The sequence below is a fragment of the Empidonax traillii genome, unplaced genomic scaffold, assembly GCF_003031625.1.
Source record: "Empidonax traillii isolate 1590-97213 ecotype Southwest subspecies unplaced genomic scaffold, ASM303162v1 scaffold135:size1941959, whole genome shotgun sequence".
In the NCBI taxonomy this organism is placed as follows: domain Eukaryota; kingdom Metazoa; phylum Chordata; class Aves; order Passeriformes; family Tyrannidae; genus Empidonax; species Empidonax traillii.
Genome location: NW_020955328.1, coordinates 25,018 through 42,201, shown reverse-complemented (window position 1 = coordinate 42,201; position 17,184 = coordinate 25,018). Strand labels below are relative to the sequence as shown.

General features: G+C 41.6%; 1 protein-coding gene across 1 annotated transcript; it reads right to left on the bottom strand.

Annotated features, from left to right (window-relative positions):
- Positions 1-133: 133 nt before the first annotated feature.
- Positions 134-15,820, bottom strand: SMTNL2 (smoothelin like 2). Its single transcript, XM_027883788.1, has 9 exons — positions 15,390-15,820; positions 12,142-12,229; positions 11,156-11,401; positions 10,410-10,463; positions 8,788-8,863; positions 6,626-6,796; positions 5,943-6,060; positions 4,462-4,613; positions 134-2,914 (listed from the first exon to the last, which is right to left on the bottom strand). Exons 1-9 carry the CDS (start codon positions 15,792-15,794, stop codon positions 2,788-2,790), a joined length of 1,437 nt encoding a protein of 478 aa, XP_027739589.1. The 5' UTR covers positions 15,795-15,820; the 3' UTR covers positions 134-2,787.
- Positions 15,821-17,184: the final 1,364 nt, after the last annotated feature.

Sequence of the window (17,184 nt, the reverse complement as noted above, 5' to 3'; positions counted from 1 at the left end):
CCATTTGTGTAAAATATATACTATGCCAACTTGATATAGTGTTCTCTTTATTACTCATGCTAAACACACTTACTGTCATATGTACATACATGCTCTCTGCATTTTTTAAAATAATAAAGATACTGAAAATCCATTGGGGCACACATTATATACTTTAATTTCAATTTAATCATACAATCAAGTAGTCGAGGTTATTCATATAAATCAGATCTCTCAATGCACAAAGCTGTAAGTTTTTCTAAAATTGTGTCATAGCACTATCTATCTCATCTTCTTACACATGAAACACCAACAGTTAAATTCAGCTTACAGTTTTCCAGTTTCCTGCAATCAGTTTGCTGGCAAGTACCAGGTATCTTTACCATCCCCTCTTTGAAGTGGGAAGACTTTAGAAAACCTGTACAAAGACCTTCTGGGTAGCTGTGAAAAAAAGTTAAATTACAGAAAGGGTGTAAATTCACCCTGGTGAATTGGCAATAATTTTACTGTCTAAAACTTCCTTCATCTAATTACATGCTACTAGGCCTAAATTGCCCAAGCACTTACCTGTGACTTTAGCACTCATATTGCATAGTAAAATCATCCATGCCTTGGGACTGTGAAAAAATGCGACGTATAAAGCCAGTATTGCTCCTCTTGTGGTAGCTATGATGGAATTTGGCTCTGCTAGTCAATAAAAAGTATTCTGCTGTGAGAATGTAAATAGGTGTATTGCATGTGACAGCCATGGACAGATTTCTCATCATGCTTAATCCAAACTTCTCCAAACCATAAGTACAGTGTGTTTCTCCTTACAGGGCATTTGGTAGAGTTCCAGGCGCACACTTACTCCTCAGAATTATGGCTGTTCAAGACAAAGTAATAACCTGAAGACAATGGCAGTTACATGACTAATATGAACAGCCCACCGTATCTCTGTCCACTTGCATGAAAGCTGTGAGATTAACAGTACCAAGGATCCTGCTAATTTGATTAAGTATCTTTCAGCTCCTTATATTATTATATGTATTTAAAAGTCTCTCAAACAGTTTCCATAGTGTCACAGCAACAGCATAACTACACTATAAACAGAACCTGATGATACACGCCTAGAGCAGATAACTTATACTTAGTACACTTTTGGTGGTTTTGTTGTTGTTTCCTGAGACTGCTAATAAAATGGTTGCTTCATTCATGGTTTCTGAAGAAAACTTGACTAGAAAGGGAGACTGAACTAAAATCATATTCCAAATGCAACTGAACTTCTGTACTTCTTAAAACTGAAATTCAGAGCGTAGAACATCATGAATAGAACTAAAATCTTCTAAGCAAAAGCTCTGTGTAGTTTTCACTGATTTGACTTGGTTATCTGTCACTTCATTCTAGAGAGGTGCAATAAATCTGAAGAGGGCTTGACATATTTTATTGTAAATGGTCATCAATACAGAACCAAAGTAATCTTGATAAACGTCTACAAAAAGCACAAGTGCAGGTTAAAAAAACATTCTCTAGCATGAGCAGAGGGCTTCTGGCTTTCAGTTTTTACTTTTTATGAGCCTGTTCTTAGGGAAGAAATAATTTTAAAAGGCATTTTTAAAGTATGTTTTCTTAGTGGTTTAGACTTTAACATTCACTGTGAAAACAAGGTTCTGTTGCTTTATCAAAAAGAAAGCCAGAAAGAGTGACACATGATCCTTTTGTCTAGTAAATCTGGAATAATCGAACTGTATTGTGATTTCAATGTTAAATTTAACTGAAAACTGAAAGTAGTGCAAGGCATTTCAAGATACTGATATCTTTCATACTTTTGTGGTGTATTGTCTGTCTACCTCTGGGTCAGCATGAGGACCAGACAAGTTGTAGAGAATTCACTCCCATCCACCCTGGAGGGCTGCTTTCCTACAGAGTCCCTGTCTAAGCACATTACAGCCTTATTTCTATTACAACTGTTCAGAGAGGTTTGTACCTTGCCGGCTCCCACCTGTCTTCTAATCATAGATTATGCAAGCACACAATCTCATATACAGAACAGCTGTTGCCATACTTCATGATTAAGAAATTAATCCAAGAATGCCAGTAGAGGCTTTAACATGTCTCTCAGCAAATAATTTTAGATGTGAGCATTACAGACAAACGCTGGTGTGCAACTTAGTAGTTATTTGTCACCACAGGCATCAGACCAGGGGTTTTGTTTTCTTTATGTTTTAAGAGAACAAAACAATGCCTGTTTGATCTGAGTGTGTGTATGTGTGCTGGGGCAGAGGGGCAGGCTTGCAGGAGAGACAATATTGCCCTACTGGTTGAGTACTCTAGGTTATTATTTACTAAACAGAATATTCCTTGTCCATCTGCTATTTCTTTTGTCCCATGCCCAACAGAGAAATGGAAGTGAAGGTGCTATCTTCTGGAGTTTTACCTGCATTTTAAGAGGGAACACCTTCATAACAGAGTTACTTGTCACTGCATAAAACTGTGTTCCCAGCCTTACAGAGATAAGAGCAGCAAATCAGCTTCCTGTGATCTTTATTCATAAAAATATCAAAAATCCAACCTACTATAGCACCAAAATGACAGCATTTGCCTTTGCCTATGTTCTTTTGTCTTTTTCAAACCTATTTCCATACATGGTGATGTGATCAACACTTCAGGGCACTGCTCAGCAACACTTCAGTCAGCCAGCCACACAACTGAATGTAAGCAAAGGGACAGTAACAAGCAAGAAATACCACTGTGCTCCATTTGCAAAATGTCATTCTTCCCATTAGCATACTGTACTTGACCCTTCTAGCTGGAGAGGTGTCGATGGTTTTATTCAAAATGTCGTAGGTGGCTGTAGAGAGACTGGACATAGGTGAAGACACACATTGGGTCTGGCTTGTGACCCATCATCAGCATGTCATCCACTTCTATCAGACGGTCACAGTGAGCCATTTTCCTGTAGTAATAATAAACCAGATACAGCATATCAAGAGTTAAATATGAGGCCTGCAGCTGATTCCAAGATTCATTTGCTGCTCTGATTTAAGCATCACTGAAACATTTACAAAATCCTGAGGTTTGTCAGCAGTCTTCCATTTCACAATGAAACGAGAAAGGTCAGGTTGGAGACACTGTTATTTTTGTGAGCATGCGATATTCCTGTTTTTTCCCCTCCCATCCTCTATACTGGGATCTGATCCGAAGTCCCTCTACAGGTTGTTTGTTTTTTTTTTTCACTGACTACCATTCACATTCCTGATATCTCTACCATGTAGCCCAATTTCACATTAGTCTGCCCATCTCTCAGCTTCTGGTTAATATATAGGAAGTTCCAAAAGAATAGAAAAACAGAGGAAGAGATGAGATATGCTAGTGAAGGCCCATGTGGCTGTGAATTGTTTGTCCTCTACCACCTCTATATCTTAAAGATGTGAGTGACTAGGACATCAGTCTCAGATGCTTAGGTTGGAGAGCAGAAGCCTGACTGAATCTGAACCAGCAGAAAGGAACAGATTTAGACCTGCAAAGGCCTAAATGAGAAATCACAAAGGCAGGAAGCAATCTGATCAGCAGAGCTCATACTGGGCTGAACAGCAATAACTGAGAGAATAGGCACCTGAAGAAAACAGTTTAAAGGCAATCACAGCTATGAATAGTAATTTCTGTAGATACTTCTTACCTAATGTTTCTTAGTGTTGTGTGCATGTTGTCTTCTGTTCTCCCTTATACTTACTGTCATACATATATTGAGGTAGAACACCACAGTTTTCCTTCAAGAGTTTTACTTTAGAGATCAATCACTTTCAGCTCACTGACAAGGAACAAATTTTTGTGATAAATATACATATATGTGTGCATACAAAAACCCTTGTAATTCCCTAATGAATTCCTTTGCTGAAGGCTGGAATAAATAGAAACATGATGCTAAGAATTTTGAAAGCTTTTTTTCTGAATGGCAAATAGCAAGTCCAGTTCTGTAAGTTGCTGCATTAGCCATGTATTCCCACTGCCTGCTAGTATTTGGAAAAAATGTACCAAACCCAGCTGTATACAGATGTTGTTGCTCTAAGAATCATGTTGATACTAGGTCAAGAAAGTTACTATTTCTGACTGAAATGAGTTTGCACTCATTATGATTTTAACAAACAAGTTAGCATTTGATGCTATACAGCATCAAAAAGAAACAGGACAATGCGTCTGAGGGTATTAGCTCTGTCTGTTTTCAGAAAAGCAGTCACCTGGTCGAGATACTGAAAAGCTTTCAGCCTTCATCTCTACCTACAATGAATTCAACCTTCATTCTTGTTCAACCAAAGCGATGTATAGAGGTGAAGTCTCCCACAAGTTCTATGTTTCCTCTATGCATTTCTCTATCCTTTTTGGCATGACACATGCAAGCTAGTGATATAGGTTCTACAAGAATAGTAATTAAACTCTTCACTGCTGCCCACTGCGTTAGACTTGAACTGGAAGCATTTCATAGAGAGCTAATGTGATACTCACTCAGCCATGGTGAAGGCCAGCTCAAAGTTTTGCTTGCGATTAGCTGGGTCAAGCTTATTATAATCAAAAGCTTCAGGAAAGAAAGAATGCACAAGAGCACAGAACGCCATCCCATCATTCCAGCTTGAGGAGAAGTTCTGGAGATCAATGTGCTGTCATGATGAAAAAATCAAACGTTAATGTTGCACGGTGGAACAAATATGAGCATCTGCTTCTGCTCAGGGCCATTTCCTATTCTTCTCTCCCACTAACAAAAGCAACACAGTATAGGCTTTATATTTTTCATCCCTATCCACTGCATTATTGGTATACTTGGAAAAAAACAGAGCACTTAGCAATGAAAGCCTTTTGCCTGAAATACCCAGATGCAAAGCAGACACAGTCAAGGCCACTGATTCAAAGCCCACTGTGAAAAATGTCAACATCAGCAGGCCCAGTGCACCAGCTCAGTATCTGTGGAAACTAAGGACACTGCTTATATATAAACATAATCACCTTATGAAGGATTTATAATTGAAGAACAGTTCATTTTCTGGCAAGAATAACACTAGACAAGGACTATGCTTGCTTGTTTTGCCCAATTCAATGCCTGTTTACACACAAATAGGCAGAAATATGGGAAGAATTACACCTACTGCAAAAACTGATTCTTAAAACAAATTCCTATTGTTACTTTCAGCTGCTGAAAAGAAACATATTTGTGCTCACTGAAAAGAAACATATTTCAGCTCACTGAAAAGAAATATATTTGTGCTCTTGTCACCTGCTGCTTTCCCACAAAATTGAAGCCCAGTAAGCAATGAACGGTAATTTTCATTAGTTCTGCTTATGTATACTATAATGTACAGTTCAGCAATAATTACGCAACCTTTTATAGTAATGTTGAAAAACATACTACACACACAAATAAACCTAGAAAAAAAAAATTTAACCTGGAAATTGCTTTGGCAATTGCAGTTTAAGGTCAAGTAAAATGAATAAAATCCCAGCTGTTGTATTATTTAGTTACGCTTGACATTACCTCATAAAAATTTGCTCATGGTTCAAACTCAACCATCTACTACAAATTCACTTATCTAGTGGCGATAGTACTTTGGTCTGCTGTATAGCGAAATGGCCATAGTCTCCACGTACTGGCAAAATGTTATTCAGAACTTTCCATATATAATAAGAATGCAAAAATCACAGCCTGCAACTAAGAAAAAAAAATGTGAGTGTATACTGACGTCTATCTCCATGTGCACAAAAATGTAGGCTTTCAGGAAAACACTAATGCATTGCTTTAGTAGACATACAGAATCTCACTCATGCAATCACTGCCTTGAAGTGCTGCCCATGCAAGCCATGTTTGCATTACCCACACAAAAATGGATGACCCTGAGGAAGTTAACTCCTTGTGTAGCATATTTTACATTTACTTTTTGAGTATATTTTTTTGGCAAATTCTCCTGAAAAACGAGAGAGCCCAAAGTGCTGGATACCTTGTATCCTATGGTTTTTGAGCGACACCAGTCTAAGAGAATTTGCTTAATGCTGCTAGCGCTGGCAACCCCAAAACTCAGCGATCTCTTCAGCTTAGCTCTGGATTCTCCTTTTCCTCTGAAAATTAACAGAGACCAGAATAAGTTACATTCTAGAAAAACTTAAACCTACTTGTCAGGAACATCTATGCAACCTTGCCCTGGTCAGCCCCTGTCCAGGTGATATTTCAGAAACATGTTGCTGAAACTTTGACTTGTTGGTCCTGCAAGAAAAACTGATTTTTATTTCACTAAACCCAGGATTCCAGGCCTTCTACTATTTAAATCATACTGCCATCATGGTGCATAAAGAAGAGTCCATACTTCAGGTCCTCAATGAATGGCAACAGAAAGTCACTATACTCACAGCCTCTTGATAGAGAAGGCAGATTTCACAGAACTCTTTCCTGAAAAAAGGCACCTGCTTCTTTAGTTGAACAACTCCAAAGCCAGAGGAATCTGTAGCTGTGAACTTCCAGAGCTCAGTCTGTGAAGTCAATGAAGCTTTACGTGACCTTGTATTGTCCCTTAGCTCAAAATCTTACATTGAAAGAGTCCACCCACCGAGCTGTTCTGTGCCGGTAATAATCAACAAATCCGTTTCCCATTAACAAACCACTCTAGAGACAAGGAGTGTGACGTACTTTGCATCATCACGTTCAAATTTCTCAAGAAGTGCTTTCCTGGCCTGAGTTCCTGAAGTCCGTGGGAGCGTCTGAGATCGCACCAGTTCCCGCCTCCTTTCAACCGGGCGATGCACAGTGGGAGGAGAGGAGTGAGAGCTGGGGGTCACTTCACAATAACCATCAGTGGCACTGGAGAAACAGAACATGAAAAGGATGTGGCTAAACAAAAGACTAACTCTGCAGTGCCAGGAGTCAGCACAAAGGTTCAACTATTGCTTGCACTAAACTTCCCAAAAGAGTCATTTCAAGAGGACTTGAATGAGTCAAAAGCGTTTTTAATAAAAGTCAAATTTTTATAGACACACAATAGCACTTAAGTATAGAAGACTATAAGATATTATTACAAATAGGACACAGCTAGACAAGTCACAAGCACTTTGTACCACTGAACAGAACAACAATTAAAACATCTTTAAGAATAAAGAGAAAAAGAAAAGAAAAATAAAAGTTGTGGTCACACAGGAGGACTAAATCCCTTTAATTTCCAGCTGGAAATGTCCTGGAGAGTAAGTCACATTTTAAAAATGAGCCTTAAGGGCAATTCAGGAAGTAATTTTGAAATTTTTACTTACAGTGCAAGAATTCTGAGCTCATGTCACTGTTGCTTCACTGACTGTAAGCCGGTAATTTCATCAAGAAATATAGGATTATATTCTAATTTATTTGAGCCCTAAACTGCTTCATCAGCATTTACAAAGTAAGCCACACATTGCACTTGGAAACATTCCCTATGACAGAGATGGGGAAACAGGCAAAGAGCAAAGACATCAGTGTCACTAGTCAATTTCTGATACAGATCGAGGTCAGGGATAACACCAAGTTCTCGTGTGCTCAGCATATGACTCCAATATGGAAGTGCTGATTTTGGAACCACCTCAAAAGAAATATAATGCCTAATTTGGGATTTTTTTCAAGGCAGATGCAAGTCCAATTTAAAAGATTTAAACTGGCTGCTCTCCCATTTTTCTCAATCGATAATTTGCATGCTGAGAATGCCTGGATACGCCAGGAGTAATTGTGATACCATGTAATCCTATACTAAGCAACTGCAAGTCTGAAGTAATCAGGAATGTGTAGTAGTCCTCAGCAAGGCACTTATCTACAAATTAAACTCTAGGCTAGCCAAACTAAGGATATTTGATAGCAGTCATTTGTGGGTTTCCAAAATTAAGTTCAAAGTACAAATTTCTACACAGCTGAGTATTTTTAAAGGTGTTTTCAAAGGGCCTGACAACTTCTTCCTCCAAACAAAAATCCACTACTGGCAGGCACTGAGAGTCTTCCTGATTAAGACTGTAATAATGTGGAAATCCACGATTAGGTCTACTTGAAACTGCTTTACAAAATTTTATCCTTTCTCATGTCTGTTTCACTTAACCCACAGGAAAGCTCACAGCCTTTGATAGGCTTATAATACAGCATCAGGAATTCATCTGTTCTTCGGTACACTGGTGGGGCAGCCTGAAGAAGCCCCCAAAAGAAAAGAGCCAAAAGTTCTAAGGTTATGCAGTGCTGCTGTGATCACGGGCGAGATGTTGATGTACAGCCTACCGGATGTGTTGTGAAAAGAAAGGTGTTAGGATTAATCAAGATATGGGTCTGATAGTGGAATCAAAGGCACAAAAGGGCAAGTCGTGCAAGGGATTTAGGGAGAATGAATGGTCCTGAAACTAGATATACAGGATCATATATACAGCAGGTTGCTGATTTTCCATGAGAAGTACGATCAATAAATATACCTGCTATGCTTCACCTGAGAACACTCGGGGTGTGCACACAGGCACTGCTGTGTTGAATGAAAACTATTATGTACATCAGTAGGATGGTTTTAGTACAGATAGTGTGATTATTCCAGTAGTCACTGATCGGTTATTCCCTGAAAGTAGAAGAGGGGTTAAGAGGATTATGCCTGTTTACATGTAGATGGACACAGTACATACCTAAAACTATTACCTAGGTTAACGTAGGACAATGGGGCAAGTAGGTTATTGTACAATTATACTTCCAGTAGTCAAAATACAGCATCTGGGACTAACCTGTTCTCCAAGCCAGCAGAACACCTGTCCCTTGAGACTATATTGACTACAATGGCCTAATAAAATGTCAAGAGAAATACGTACCTTTCACCAGTTTTGGTTCCACTCTGTATCCCATAGCTCACAGCTGAGACAGACTTAGTGACAGAAGTGGTATTCTCTATACAAAAGCAGAAGAGACAAGATGCATTATGGCAGAAACTTTCCTCATGTGCTTTCAAATAATTTCCCGATAGGTACATACACACTGATTTTTACTCACCACACTGAAAAGCTGCAGGCCTCTAACTTTCATATGAACTAATAAGCTGGGCAAGGGTTTTCCTCAGGGGTTCAATTCCTCTGTAAAATTGTTGCACTGTAGTGTGGGTGGTGTAAACATACCAGAAAGGACTGTGAGAGGATGCCTTTGATAAAACTGCACTGGGAAGGTCAGATCATTTCAGGGCCTTGGGCAGAATTCAGAGGAGGGCACACTACCATGGATGTTTCAGTTAAAGGAAAGATGCTATAGCTCACCTTGTAAAAGTCATTCTGGCAGACATAGGGGAGTTCTGGGGAGTCTGACATAATTGAGAGCATAATTTAAATTACCTAATTTCTACCAGGAAACATTTTAGTTTGGAAGGTAGAACAGACTCAAAAGTTGTAAATGTGGCTGAAAACCAACTTTGCATCTTCCTCCCTTCACCTCTGAGCTTCTATCTTTAGTACTTTGTCACTTAGAGCCCAGTTCTGGACTCTAGCTGTGCCCTACAAATGCAGAAAAATGGAGTGTCTTGCCCAGTTTTACATACTAAAGCCAAAACTTGTTGCATAAGCCAGCAATTTATTTCTTGAAGGCTCCTTCTATACACAAAGAAGGACTGGCATCTTAGAAGCAATCCAGCCTGATCACTGTCCAAATTACCCTCTGGAAATGCTGAACTCTCCCCACTTCTTACAGAAAGGATCCAGATCAACTGCCTTTCTCAGGTAAAACACACTGGTAAATGCCAGCACATAGATGTGACAAATTCATGACTACTAACCATTTCCAGATATTTACGCAAATCTCAGACGTTTTAAGATGAGGAGATTGTGATACCTATTCTGAACGAGCTACATCTTTCGTTAAATAAACCAACACCTGAGACCACTGTGAAATGCCATCATATCATGCAGACAGTAACAGTTTGGTGACATCAATCAGAAGTACTTTTGGATAGAGCTCAACTCATCTACTTCAACCGAAATCAGAAATCCTTAAGGCATTATGTCCTTTGACACATTCATATTACAAAGGAGACTACTCAGTTTATCCTGCTCAAGGGAATTTGCTTCAATATGGGCACACTGTTTTCCAATTGCCATTACCTTGTGTACAGTCACAGTTTGCAACCGATCAGCTGAAATCTTCACCGCACAAACTGTCTGCCACACTTTTCTGGTACCTACGGTTTCCAGTGCAGAGACTGTCTAACAGTACCCGTGTACATCCATGTACAAATAAGGACAAGTACCCCTCACTTTGAACTGACTGAGAATCTGATAGAGTGGAACAAGTTTTCATGATTTCATGAGTCTGCACTCAGACTTGTTAGCAATTTTAATATTACAATGCACCTACTAATCAGAACTATATGTTCAGATCTCAACCCCCAGACAAAGAGCATGGAATCCCTCTCAATCTATATTGCATAAGGGCATGCTGATAGAACATTCACCTCCTGTGGCAGATGAATCCACTGTTCTCACTGTAACTGAATTCCAGTCCTTCACTGTATCAGCAGAAAAAAAAAAGACAAAGGAAATTTTTGCTAATAATAAGCTTTAATAAGCTTTAAAAGCTGAAAGAATAATCTGCAAATAATCCCTATATCTTGCTGGCAATTCTATCTGGTTTCCCTCTGTAATTTCTGACCCATATAAATAGTCAAATTTGTGTCACAGCTCAAGAATGCTTGACTTCAATATGATTTTTTTTTTAACCCTCAATTTAGGTATAAATAAGATTCTGCAGTCACTCTGACTTGTATACATGTGTCAGACTGCTGTCAGTTATTTCTTCCTCCAAATGACTATTGGAACTTGTTAGCCAAATAAATATCTGCCTAACTTCTCAAGAGGTCTCAGGTCTCAAAGCACTAAAAGCCCCTGTAAATTTCATTAAGACAGCTGGGCATGTTGAAGGGATCCAGTAACCTACTGAATTTAGTAACTGGGCTAGAAGATAGGCTTCACTAAGAACTCAAATATATGAGGCAGCAAAAATTCTCAGCAGATGCGACATTAGAGGCTAAAGCTCCAGCTTGGACTCACAATATTCCAAACTAGAGTGTCTCACAATGGCCACAGAAGCCATAGAAGCAAGGTTTCAGAATTACCACTAGGTCACAGAACAATACTCACAGCACCAGTTTAAGTAAGGAAATGGGATGCACCTTCAGCAAGTTATTTTTGTCTCTTTTACCTGGCTGGTTGGACGTTTTTACTGCCATTGCATTTTTGCTTTTGCTCTGTCCCAGCAGGCCAGCAGATGCATTAGTTGTTCCTGTTGAACAGATGTTCTCTCCTGAAAACTTCTCAGATGTCCTGGTTACTGCAGTAACGGGAAGGTGGGGCATCTGTAGGGTTACTGCAGGGGCATGGGCTTCAGGGGAAGAAGAGTCTGATATCTGAAAAGAAGTCAGTTCATGGCAGACTTTTGCCTGACTTCCTGAATAAAAAAAAGGAGAGAGGAAGTAAATTTGTTTGCAGATTTGTAACAAAGTTACAAACCAATTTCCATGCAACAACTTCATTTTACAAGTCCTTGAAATTATCCCACCCTGTTCTCCCTGTGGGATATTGTACCACTTACGCTGCAGAAACAACCCTAGTGCAAGTGATCATTGCAGTGATTGTACTTGTTCTACATGAATCTCAGCAGGAACAACGTCTTCATATCATTAATACACAAGTATCTGCTTTTGGTAAGCTCCTCCTCTTCCTCTGTGCAGCCCTCCCTCCCCATCTCCTGCGCTGGGTTAGGAGGCAGCATGTTTATTCTTTTAATGGTTTTATGAAATACTGTATAACTCAGTTTTCTCTAAAATGCAGACAGTAAGTCCTTCCTCCATTGAAAGATGATGGAAGCAGACTGGTAATCTGCAAGATGTTTTGGGATGCAAAGCTACAATGGTACCCAGAATAGGAGGCCTTACTATCACTACCATCCAACATAATATGACAGTAATAGCCTCTAGTTTATGAAACACCATAGTGCATGTTTAACAACTAAGTTAAAGTTTAAAAATTAAACTCCTAATTAGGAAGTAAAGTATTTGTGCCACAGGACAATACCCATGCTGAAACCATAGTGGATTCTAACACTCCCAACATGTGAGACCTGCTCTATGCCTGCCAGAATCAGGTATTTTACAAGTAGTGCTACGTCATTTTGTGTCCTGTTCCTACCTGATGAAGACCGATACCCATTTTCAATGATGGAAGAACTAAAAACTCTTCTAAACTCAGGTTTGTGGTGGTCATCCAGGTTCACACTCTGTCAGAACAGACAACAGACATGACAGCTAAATTTCAAACAGCAGCAAAAGTGAGAAGAATATGTAGAAACATCTGCCAAGAGCAGGCCTTCCTTGTGTCAGTGACCACAACACAAGAAGGGAATGATTACCTAACCCCAAGAGCCAAGGCTGCAAATGGAGCACTGGCAATGCAGGACTTGAATCAATCTTGGCACACTTGTCCTCACAGACCCCATGCATCTACAAGGTGTTATCTTTTGTTAGATAAAGGTAACACCATCCACTGTGAAGATGATAAACAGAAGACTCTGCACAACAATAGAGAAATTGACTGAGATTGCAGGAAACAGTGTTGTGCAATTTTTTTTCCATTTGCTGCAGAAAAAAGGTACATTGTGAAAAGACATCAGGTCACCACAGAGAGATACCAATGGGTAAAACTTGTTTAGACCTTCGCATGTGTTCATAGTCAGCTATTCGTCGCTCTACTGCTTTGACCAATGCAGGCAGATTCTTTGCAGCAGTCTGTCCCCATTGTACAGAAACTCTTCTGACAGTATTAGAACAGAACACCCTTACAGTATTTTCAGTCCTCCCTGTTAACAAAGGCACCATGTTCAACCACAAAAGCTATGGAAATATCGTAAGTTTAAAGCTCCTGCCAAACTGTAAAATCTGATCAAGAAAAAAAGATCAAACCTTTTCCTTTCTAAATCCTCGGTAGTGCAGCTATGGCTCCAGGATCCCAATTTGAAAATAATTCTTCAAACATCCCTTATTTTCCACATTTGTGAAAGCAACTCTCAGATTCTGGCCTGGTTAGAGAGCCAAATTAAGATTTGGTATCAAAATAACAGAAAGACTCACCTCCAAATCAGAGTGGCTAATGGCCATTTAAAATTCCACCTAAACCAGCATTTAGACTGATGTAGAGCAGCTTTCAAGGACACCATAGTAGAAGTTGCCCAGAGTAGAATTAAAAGGACATTTGTGTCCTTACTTCTGAATTATGCTTGGAACTCCCTGGATTCACTTTTTTAAAAAATCAAATTACTTTGAACAATAACCTAACAATATTAGAAAATAATGTTTCAGACACTGAAAATACTCAGAATCTCTGGTATCCAATTAAGGCTGCCTTGACCACACAGTAAAAAGGAATTCAACCAATAAATCTTTTCAAGAGCAAAAGGGACTTCTGATTTGCTACTATTCCCAGGTCAGTATTACTTGCTTCTTTTATCTCATACTTACAGAAGTATTTTCTAAGACTAGGGGTGTCACCAATTTTATCACAGGTACTTGTTTACGGAAATGTGTTTAGAAACATGGAAACATCTGGAAATACGGAAACATACACAGTGCCATTTATGGTACTGTTTCAAAGGCTTTGATGATGTAACCAGAAACTGCGAGCAACTGAAGGAACACTGTTCATTACAGAGAATCTGGGTGATCAAAAGCAAGCAACCAAAGCTTGCTCTTTCACCATTTCAGAACAGCCACAAAATCACGTTTTCACTGCATGCATTTGGCTTGTACAGCTCTAGTTGCACCTCCCATAGGTCTCAGTACTGACATTCCCTCTCGGCCAGTTCTGCCAGCTTGGGAACTTTTCCAGCCTAAATTGTTGGGAGGGCAATGAAGAACGATCAGTCCTTAAGTGATTTTCCCTGAACCCTCAAAGCAAAACAGGAAGGTTCCAATCCAAACAGAACCTCATACTGTGCTTTAAGGCAGACCGATACCCAAAGCTGAAAACTGCCATAACACTGATGCAAGACTTTTCACAGACTGTGAAAACTGACACACCACAATGCAGACAATGGTGATGGAGCAGGTGGAATGGTGTGAGGGACCACAATCCCTTGTCCCTTCCATGTCATTCAGCTCACTTCTGTTCTGTGCAATACAAACAAGCGTGGATGGCTCCATGGAACAAAAAGGAACCAATCTGAAAGTTGTATGTATGCTGCTTACCTTTGTCACATGGGACAAAAGGCAGCATTTGCTATAATTATGGTGGAACAGCGCATCAAGAAGCAGCTTTACCTTTTCAATTGCCCAGATGTGGGAAGCCCTATGCCCCCATTTATAAGTCAATAGGAATTAAAAGACTCTGCTTGTTCCTACCAATTCTAGTGAATTTAATTTCCAAGCTTTTCGTTTTCAACTCCAAGCCTAGATGGACCACAGACCATTTTTTTTAAGCTTCAGCAGTCTTAAAAACCCCTTAAGACATAGCTTAATCAAGGTTACATAAAATAGGCTGTCATCTGTGAAAGCCAAGGCTCTAGTACTCCAGTTTTATGTGACTCAATCACAGTGTACTGTCTGGCTGCCCCCTCCTGGCATCAAGGATTGCACAGGAGATCTCGACTCTTCCCGCAGAGACAGACACACAGAAAAAGTATGACACAAAACATCTCAGTACCAGATGAGCTTCCCACTAAATGGCGTTTCTATGCCCCAAATTACAACGCTCCACTACACTGCAGGAAGTTTTATCACTGGGAGGAATGTGTATGTTTGTGCAAGTTTAGGTCATGGAGACCATGATAGCTTGCGTGAGGCTGCCAGGGACAAGCTGCAGCAGTCTGGGACAGTGGCTGTACAACAAAACTGTCTCACTGCAGGATGCTGTCTTAGGATGCACGGCTGCCGGGGCTGCCTCGCTCAGTGCGCACCCCTTCAGAGGTGCAGATGTAACCTCAGGTGGCAGCGGCGGAAGAGGGAGGGAGAATACAGCCTTGTTCACGTTACTGCCTGTTATACGCTATTGTGCTTTGTGAGCTTGCCAACTGGCAAACCTCATTGCTGGCACACAGATCCCCGTGAATCGAGTCCAGAAAGGATACGCAAATATTCACATAGATATGTATATTGACAGGTGAGACTGCCCCATCTTCTTACTTCTAACCACACTAAACTGACAGGTTACTACCACTCTAACCAAGACCCCAGTTTGACCAAACAGCGCCACAATTAGGTAAATCTCCATGTGGTATCATGGCCAAGACCATTTCTCAGAGCACCTCCCAAAATACCACTGACACTGCACAGCTGAAGAGGAGCCCTGCGTCCCTAAACGCTCCCCCGTGCCAATGCAGAATCCGGCATGATCCGTGTACCCTCTTGGCCCTCCCTCCCCCCGCCTCCTCGGCCGTGACCACTTACTTGGCTTCGGCCAGGGGCCGCTGGCTTGGCATGGCTGGCGAACGTGCCGTCGGCCGAACCCTGCCCCGGAGAGGCGGGCCCCGCGGCCTGGGGACTCTCCACTGCCTCGTTCGCCCACTCCTGCGGCAGCCCCGCCGACCGTCCCAGGGCCTCCACCTGCCGAGATAGGCGCTCTAGCTGCGCCCGCAGGCGCCGGTTCTCCTGCTGCAGCGCCGAGACCGTGTGTGCCAGGGGGCTGGCGAGGCGCAGCACCTCCTCCACCTGCCGCCCTACCCCCTGCTTGAACAGCTGGATGTCCACATGGATCTCCCGGACGACGTCCCGCAACGTGTCCTCGCAGCGCCCCAGGGCGTCGCAGACGGTCTGCGCCTCCCGGCCATTCGGATCCTCGGTCTCGCCGGCCATGGTGTCCCGCAGGCTGCGCGGCCAGGGAGGCGGGGGGACTCGGCAGCCGCGGGCGCTCGGGAGCCGCCGGCGTCACACGCCCGCTCGCCTCCCCGCCCGCCGCTGCCGCCTCTCCTCCCTCCCGAACCTCCCGGCGGCCCCAAGCTCGGCCTTACGCCTGGCCCCCTCAGGGGCGCCGGTAGGAGGAGCTCCGAGGGGCACAGGAGGTGTCCGGCGACGGCCGCGGGCGGAGCGGTTGCTCGGGCTGCCCCGCTCAGCGCTCGCCCCTTCAGACAGGCAGATGTAACTTCAGGAGGCAACGGTGGAAGAAGAAGGGAGAAGTGAGCACGGGCTCGTTGACAGCTGCCCAAGGACTTGAAGACCTGAGAGGGCCGGTGGGCTGCAGGCGGGGCCACGGGGGCGACGCGGCCCAAAGCGCCGATGATATTTGTGGAAAACCAGCCAGAGCAGAATCTCTCGGATGGGTTCTTTAGTGCAGCACAAGGCAAAAAAAGCCCCACAGAAAAAGGGAATCTGTAAGATATTTTAAGCAAATTTGCACCATGAGTTAGCCTATCTCTGTGTCAGCACTTTATGTCAGGTAGCTACAAATTCTTGGGTGCCATACAAGATTTACTGTATCACTCAACCATTGCCTCTTTCTCTTAGGAACACTGCATTCGTTTGCAAAACCAATTCACTTACATTTACCAGCATCCTAGTCTCCCAGATGTTTTCAGAACACTAGAGAGATTATCCCTGCCGGTCTGTGTCACAAGCTTCCAGGAGTTAAGCAGGAAGAAAGATGCACACTGTAATTTAAAGATTTCTGCACTTGGCAGTTTTTCAGTGTATAAACTTATACTCGCCTGTGTACGTGTGTGTGTTTGTATGTAGTATTTACCCATTTAGCTACTGCTAAATTTAAATACTACTTTATATCTTCCTTTCTTTTCTAGTTCCACCGTATGCATTCCTTCTTTCTTTCCCTCCCTTTACTCCAAGCTGTTCTGTGGGACCTATTTTACAGTACTGAAAGATTGCTGTAGAAAATTGCCTATGTTTTATAGCACAATTACTGCTTTCTTACAGACATTACAGTCACTTTCCTAAAGAAAGGAGTCATCATTTAACAGTTGTCAGAAGTTGTCCTCTTGCAGCAGCAAGTAGCTGAGCCTGTAAATCTAGAATGAGAAGGGAAAGTTGAAGAAGTTCTGCCTCAACTTTTAACCCCACCTCCAGGCTGCAAACAGTTTAATTTACTATGTGTAAAACCCTAAAGCAATAATAACAGAATTCAATTACCACTAGCCCATAGGTAATTTCTTAACATATGCAACCATATCTAGAAATAATATATGTGTGTGTGTGAATATTAAAGTTGACAGCTCACGGCTATTAGCTAATGGTA